General features: G+C 41.8%; 1 protein-coding gene across 1 annotated transcript in view; it reads right to left on the bottom strand.

Annotated features, from left to right (window-relative positions):
• Positions 1 to 4,574: 4,574 nt before the first annotated feature.
• LOC121719630 (meteorin-like protein) overlaps positions 4,575 to 8,087 on the bottom strand; it is an 8,507-nt gene continuing 4,994 nt past the window's right edge. Inside the window, exons 2-3 of the mRNA XM_042105426.1 lie at positions 6,525 to 6,584; positions 4,575 to 5,911 (exon numbers count right to left, since the gene is read on the bottom strand). Coding sequence (XP_041961360.1) covers positions 5,562 to 5,911; positions 6,525 to 6,584 — 410 coding nt within the window. The 3' untranslated portion in view covers positions 4,575 to 5,561. The remainder of the gene's footprint in view (positions 5,912 to 6,524; positions 6,585 to 8,087) is intronic.

Below are 8,087 nucleotides of genomic sequence, written 5' to 3'. Positions count from 1 at the left end.
CACTCCATCACTAGGTGGCGTCTGTAGCTCACTGGACAGGGTTGTAACTTGAAAAAGAGGCCCTTACAAACGGGGATATTTACTTTAAGCTTTACTTCTGTTTCCTCTGCATTATCCCTTTCCTCTGGAAAATTGAGAAGATAATCATTGTTCTGATTTTTGATATTTATTTGTAAAATGATATTTAGTAAAACTATGAGTAAAACAGATCATATTTTGATACCAAATTTTGATGGAAAGCCTTTTCGCCTCCTAACAGACTCAAAATATCATGACTACAGTTGTGCAACATGGACAGGGTTCTTACATGACACCACTGTGTGTGTGTTCACCCCAATAATTCTGAAGGAATCCTAAATCCTGTGTTTCCCTCCAAATGTGAAGTTCATGTCCAAAATAATGATGAGTCAGCATTGCAATGTTTATGTAAAGGGATAATGCATAGAACGCTGGTCATTATTGGGAAAATAACAGACAGGGCGAACCGGACCCTGATACGCGGCCGAGGGGTCTTGTTCCGCCCTGAAGGGACTTATTTTCCCAATAATGACTGGCCAAGCCAAATCGGCTCATACTTTGTATGTGTGATAAGTATGTGGAACTATGAATTTGGCACTGTAACAACTAGGCATTTGGCACGGAAGGACCCTCCTGTCACGGCTCGCATTATGTGTGGCCCAATTAGACGACGATTGTTTGGTTACATGCAGCTATTCCGACATGCCGCTACTTAGACATTGGCGTCTAATTGTCGAAGTGGCGGCATTAACATTAATTTTCAAGCGTCCCACTACTGCGACAATTTTTTTTCCCATTGTCGGAGTAGCGACACTTTACTTTTTTTTCAAACGTCCTGCCATGAGGTCATTAACAGGATTTTTCAACAGAGTGGACTTTTGCGAAGTAGCCCAGCCGGCACACGACCAACCTTCAACGTTGAAATATAGGTGAAATAACGTCAGTTGTTGCGTCAATGTTGAAACAATGTTGAAACAATGTTTAATGCTAAATGGTTGTAAAAGGGTATGTAGACAAACATTGAAACAACGTTCAATGTTAAATGGTTGTAAAAAGGTCAAGAAAATCAATGTCGAATTATAGGTGAAATAATGTCAGTTGTTTTGTCTATTGACCTCTCCAGAATAAGTCCCGCCTCCGTAACTTCCGTATCCATCCAACTTCCGGGCGTGGATTGTCTATGGGAAATAACATGGCGTTTCGAAATATCATACCGGTAAAACATCTGTAGGTAGCGAAGTTGAAAAAGCTGGTGGGCAGATTGGCCTACACACTTCTGCCATCTAGTTTCCACTGGATTTTTTTTATTGTTGGTGCCGTTTAAGTAGTATACTATAGACTATACTACTTAAACGACACCGAAAATCAAAAAATCCAGTGGAAACTAGATGGCAGAAGTGTGTAGGCCAATCTGCCCAGCAGCTTTTTCTACTTTGTCACCTACAGAGTTTGACAGGTACGATCTTTCAAAACGCCATGTTATTTCCCATAGACATTTGACTACCGAAGGTTGGATGGATACAGAAGTTAGGAGGCGGGACTTATTCTGGAGAGGTCTATGTTGAAACAATGTTGAAACACTGTTTTAATGTAAAATGTTGACAAATGGTCGTAAAATACGAAATCAACGAAATCAGCATGGATGTTAAACCAAATTCATTTGATATCAAGAAAAGGCGTCAATTTGATATGAAATATATGTCACACCATGAACAATCATGTTAATAATCGTAGGCTAGTAATAATAGCCCACTAGACTAGGCTAATGTTTCATTTTTTTGACACTTCTAATCTGTTTGGTAGCCATTTCAATGTAACAGTCTGAAATGCAATGATTTTAACGGATGCTTATCGCCTCTTGATAAGCGCATGTGCACACACAGCAACCCCCATCCCCCACCCCTGACCGCTGACTGACTTTTGAACTCCAGCCCACCAGTGACTTTAACCATCACTGTTCTGTCCTGCATCTGACTGCATGTGTAGCAGCTAAGCTGTAGAAACTCTGCCGTTATCATATCCAAGGTAAGAATTTAGGAGCAACTCCTAAAAATAATGGGCGTGTCACTCCTAACTTTAGGACTCCTAATTTTTTTCACTAAAAGTAATTCACAAAGCATTTTAGACCTAAAAGTAGCACCTAAGTCTGGGACAGCTTAAAAGAAGTCGAGAGGACTCCTAACTCACTAAGACCTATTCACAAACCCTTTTTGTGGCATTTCACGTCGCAGTGTTTTGAAATGCGTATGCGGCTACAGGAGCTTCCAATCGCGAGGGAACAATTTTGCATTGTAGGCAAAAAAGGGATGCAATAACGCCACCAACAACAAGCAAAACTACTCATTGTGAACATGTAAATTAAATGTAACGTTTCATTGTGAATCAAATTAAAATGTTCTCCTCTTTGCAAACGTGGGCATAGGCTATGGTGACAGGTTAATTTAATAATGTTGCAAAGATACTGCATCAATCCGCATGTTTCATTAGGCTACTAGGCTATTTGTTTTGCATTACTCTTTATTCATTTAGGCTAGGCCTTTTTATTCAGTTCAGTTTATTCATCATCTTCCGTCCTTCGCACTACCTGTGTAGCACACGCATTCTCAGACCTGTCACTCATCATCGCAAGGGAGGTGTTTGGAATCATGCCTGCGTTACAATCATCAGCCAATCAAGGTGGTCACTTCAGTCAAGCTCGTGCATGAATAATGACGTCATCCATAGCAACGAAGGCTCACTCTTAGTTTAGGAGTTGTCATTTTTCCTTACTAAAAGTAGGTCTGAAAGGCTTTGTGAATAACTTTTAAGAGAAAACTCCTAGCTAAAATCTTTTAGTGCGATTTAGGAGTACTCCTAGTGGTAAGATAAAAGTCTTTGTGAATACGGCCCCTGAACTCCAGTTCAAGTCTAACTATGAGAATTGTTGTCAATTGTCAAATGAGAAACGATAACCTATTCATGTTATATATTGTGTTAAAGGTCTCTATGCAAGAAATAGTAAAGCAGTAAAGTAAGTGCATATGATGTTTCTGTAACCTAGGATAATTAATGCTGTGTGAAAAGTTTTGGATATTTACGGGAAATAAAAAAGATTCTTCTTCTAGCTCTCTTTGTCTTCGGCTGGCTAGGCTCCGCCCTGCCTGCTCACTCTTCTGGAGGAGGCCATTCTCTCTCTCTCTCTTTTATTTTACATTATCACTTTCTTTACATTCTTCTTATTTTCTTCATATTATTTTATCTGATGTATTTAAAATTCCAATTTGTCTCATTATTTGTTAAGTTCAGAGATGTATAAAGTAGAAGTAGAAAGTATTAATCCACAGGTGATTTCAATAATGACCTACCTGGCTTCAGAGTTAGAATGCTAGAATCAGCTGATTAAGTGAATGATTGGAACAAAAATGAGAGCCAGACTTTCTGAAGCCGGACTTTTACACCTCTGCAGTTGGCAGACTTGGAGGACAGCAGTTGTGGGAATTGCAGGTGCAGTTTGTTTCCCTGAGCAGTATGCTTAAATTGATGTAGTGCAGTCTTTTTGGAAAAAAATATTATTATTTTTTTTCAATAACGTTTTTGATCCTTTGATCCCTTTGATCCTACATCGATCACATTGAACTTTAAGTAGGGATGTAAAGTATCATCTCCATCAACCAGTATTCTTATAACCAGTCACAAGGAATCCCAATTTCAGCTGCAGGCTGTGATGCACTGACAGGTCAATATGGATGCCAAATGGAAATGCACACACAAATAAATTGCAAATTCAAAGTGTGTATGGCAGGTCGTAGTAGTGTTCAGCTCTTTAGCAAACAAAATCTTAAAATGTTGCTTCCCCTTAAGTCAAGTATTGTCATAAGTTTAAGCTTTCAGTGGAAAGGAGAACGTGTCAAATGGAGCTGCATCATGTGGTGGTGAAATTCACCACTAGATGGCGCCTGTAGCTCACTGGAGTGGGTTGTACTTGAAAAAGAGGCCCTTAAATGGGGATATTTACTTTAATCTAATCTACTTTAATGGTTTTTAATTACCTCTAGAAAATTGAGAATATACTCATTCTTCTGATTTTTATATGTATTAATAAAATTATATTTAGTAAAACTAGAGGTAAAACAGATCATATTTTGATAACAAATGTTGAGCAATTGTTGATGGACTGCCTGCTGTAGAATTTGTAGAAGATATCAGTAGTTAGTTTTTATTATTATCCTAAAACCAGTCATTTTAAATAGGATTTGAAAAGATAGATAGTGAATTACTTCTCGCACAGCTCTCTTTCCAGGGCAAAGCCTACGGTCCTGTAGGGAAACTCAGGCTAATAGATTTTATTAATAACTATTTTAGATGTTAACAATTTTAAAGATTTTATCAATAAAGGCTAACTTGAGAGTGAGACTTGTTTCTTATTTCTTATGACCACTCCCAGGTCAGTTTGAGCACGGGCCACTGGGTTCCATAGTGCAAGTAGGGAAATGCACACTGCACCCATGCTTCACATATGCATTTCATACTCACACACAATCACTGATGTTTACATACAAAGAAACCAGGCAATTACATTAAGTCAGGAGATCTTTATTTCCATTTAAAACACAACAAATGAATCCCCTACACACAGAGACTAGACACAAGACACCAGGGTTGTGCACAATTCGAATTGCAATTCTGCTTCCTGTTTGCTACCTCAATTGAAATGCAAGTGAAATTCAAGAATTGAATTGGAATTAAAGAGCCAGTTTCAATTAAATTCTGGAATTTTGCACAAGCCTGCAAGACACACACACACACAGACATTCACAAAACTGCAGTCAAGAGAAATGACCAGATTACTGTACATGAAGCTCTTCATAAGAGCGGGAGAAAGATTCCTTTACAGAAACACCATTGCTGCCTGGTTATCAGACACACACACACACACACACACACACACACACCACACACACACACACACTCAAAAACACAAGCACGCACACATGTACGTATTTGAGTACACACATACATTGCCACACACACACAAACCAGCCATCAATTATTGTTCAGCCTTCCTGGTGTGAAGCTCAACAACAGCGTTGTGAAGGTCATGGTAATGGGATGGAGGTCGTCTGGGCACCACAGGACCTGAGCACCGACGGCCAAACTGGCTTCAGTTCAGTTCAGTGGCAGTTCAGTTTGGTTCAGCTCAATGCAACACATTTCTGGGCTTGCTTGGCCCCCACAGTGACCCCTCATTCTGAATGTGTTTGGGCCGTCAGAATGTGTTTGGACCGTCAGAATGTGTTTGGGCCGTCAGAATGTGTTTGGACCGTCTACTCCTTCTCTTTGTGTCCAACACAATCTGTGGTTCCACAGCCTGTGTCCATGCTGAACGTTTATGGGTCACTAAGACCACTGTAGTCTTGTCCACATTGTATCCATCTGTAATCGGGCACCTTCGAAGCTGTCTTTATGGCATACAGTTTTGGCCCTTTCCAGCCCCACGTAGTACTCCCTCTCACTCTGTGTCTGTAGTGCACAGTTTGTCCCTCTCAGGCTCCCGTAGTCCCCTCTCAGTCTGTGTCTATGCTGCAGGGGTTGGTGCCGCTGGCCTGTGCTTCCCGGTACATCTTCAAGAAATCCTGATAGCGTGGCGCACACCCCAGCCACGCCTCGCCCAATCGCAACGCACCCGTCAGCAAGTAGTCTCCGCCCCCTGTGTCAGCGTTGCCGTGGGCGACGGGGCAGTGTGGCGGGGCTCGGACGCGACCCGTCCAGGATCTGCGGGCGCGAGCGTTGCCCCCTGAGGAGGTGAAGATGCGGGTCTTCTGGCGGTAGAGTCGCGTCAGGGACACCTGCAGCCACGGACCGCTGGCATCTTCCTCCTGTTGCTGGTCCACTGTGTGGATGCTGCCACGACCAGCTAGAGAGAGAGAGCGAGAGAAGGAGAGAGAGAGAGATGGAGAAAGAGAGGGAGATGGAGGGAGAGGGAGAGAGAGATTATATTTTTGAATCAATTACCAAGTAGACTTCATTACATTTTATAAACCTGGAGAGCCAAGAGATGACAAGAGAAGGAAAAGCCACTGCAACAGGACAGTGAGGGTACGTGAGAAGAAGAGGAGAGGAGAAGAGAAGAGAGAAGATGAGAAGAAGAGAAGAGAAGAGAGAAGAGAAGAGACAAGATGAGAAGAAGAGAAGAGAAGAGAGAAGAGAAGAGACAAGATGAGAAGAAGAGAAGAGAAGAGAGAAGAGAAGAGACAAGATGAGAAGAAGAGAAGAGGAGAAGAGAAGAGAAGAGAGAAGAGAAGAGACAAGATGAGAAGAAGAGAAGAGGAGAAGAGAAGAGAAGAGAGAAGAGAAGAGACAAGATGAGAAGAAGAGAAGAGGAGAAGAGAAGAGAGAAGAGAAGAGACAAGATGAGAAGAGACAAGATGAGAAGAGAGAAGAGAAGAGAGAAGAGAAGAGGAGAAGAGAAGAGACAAGATGAGAAGAGAGAAGAAGAGAATGGAAGAAAATAAAGTAACTGATCTTACCAAAGTCACTGGTGCACACAGCCATAAGGACCTCTTCATCGCTGCATGGGCGACAGTGTGCTGAGAGAGGGAGAGAGAGAGGTTCATTTTAAAACTGTTACTATTAGGCCTGTACTGTGCACATTACTAATCTGATTTGAATCCCTCATACAGGTCTTTTGAAATATCTCTCTGAAATAAACTTAGAAATAAAGAAGTGAAGAAGCAAATATGACAAAGATAAATGACCACCATCACCATATCAAAATACTATTATGTATTAAAGAAGAATATCTTGGAGCAGACATGATTAAACACACACACACACACCACACAGACACAGACACACACACACACAGACAGACACACACATGCATACACTCACTCAAACACACACACACACACACTCAAACACACACACACACACACACACACACACATCCTGTCACTCAGGTCTGTCTGCTGACTCAGCTGTCTTCCTCCAACTTTCTCTCCTTCCTTTCACACCATCCCCCTTTCCCCCTATCTCTCTTTCCCTCCATCAAAGCTCTTTCCATCCCCCCATCCTCCTCTTACACCTCTCTCTTCATCCCACTTTCACACGTCACTGATCACCCCCCCCCCCCCCCTCTCCACACACACACACACACACACACACACACACATACACACACACACACACACACACACACACACACACACACATCCTTCCTCACACATCTCTTCATTACCCTCTACTAACAGTGTGAAAGGGGAGATAGATCTTGTTAGTACTTGTATTGCCGTATCTGTGTGTGTGTGTGTGTCGTATCTCTCTGTGTGTGTGTGTGTGTGTGTGTGTGTGTGTGTGTGTTTAAGAGTGTGTGTGAAAGAGAGAGAGAGAGAGAGAGAGAGAGAGAGAGAGTATGTGTATGTCTGTGTGTGAGAGAGTACGCGCTTTCAGATATAACTTCCAGAGTATATGCGAAGGGTTTTTCAAATGGAGGTCTTACCCTTCAGATGATTCAGATATGATGCTAACCTGCGGACCTTATACTGACCTTATACGGACTTATGTGTGACGACATACACACACATTACAGAATCTCTGTGTGGTTGTCGAGTGAGGGGTGGGGGCTTGTAGAGTTCACAAGATGCGAGATATGACGCAGAATATATGCGGCCGCTGCCTGTCACAGCTGCTTTTTGTTTACAAAGTGTAGCCTATGCATTATGTAGGCTAAAGAAGAGAAATCTATTATGCGAAGGCTAATACTTGAAGTAGGCTAGTCACGTAAGTGCGCACTTGAAATTGACCTAGCCTACAGTATTTGTATGTGTGCTTCGAATAAACACATTTATCTGTTTTCAACGTTGTACCAGAATTACTTGGCTATAGAACCCCAAATCCGGTTTGCGTTGGAGAGAGAGAGCATGCATAAACTTCATGGTAGGCTACCAGCCAATTCAGTAGGCTAACTCAAGACTTCAAGGCCATCATACAACGTTTTTAAGCAACAAACAAAATACTAACATAACAGTGAAGTTGTTCGTTTTTTCATGGTTTATTTTTTCCAAAAGCATCCTCTCCCCATGTGTCTATTG

The sequence above is a fragment of the Alosa sapidissima genome, chromosome 9, assembly GCF_018492685.1.
Source record: "Alosa sapidissima isolate fAloSap1 chromosome 9, fAloSap1.pri, whole genome shotgun sequence".
NCBI classification, from domain to species: domain Eukaryota; kingdom Metazoa; phylum Chordata; class Actinopteri; order Clupeiformes; family Clupeidae; genus Alosa; species Alosa sapidissima.
Note: the sequence above shows the minus strand (reverse complement) of the source record. Positions and strands in the feature narration are given on the sequence as shown.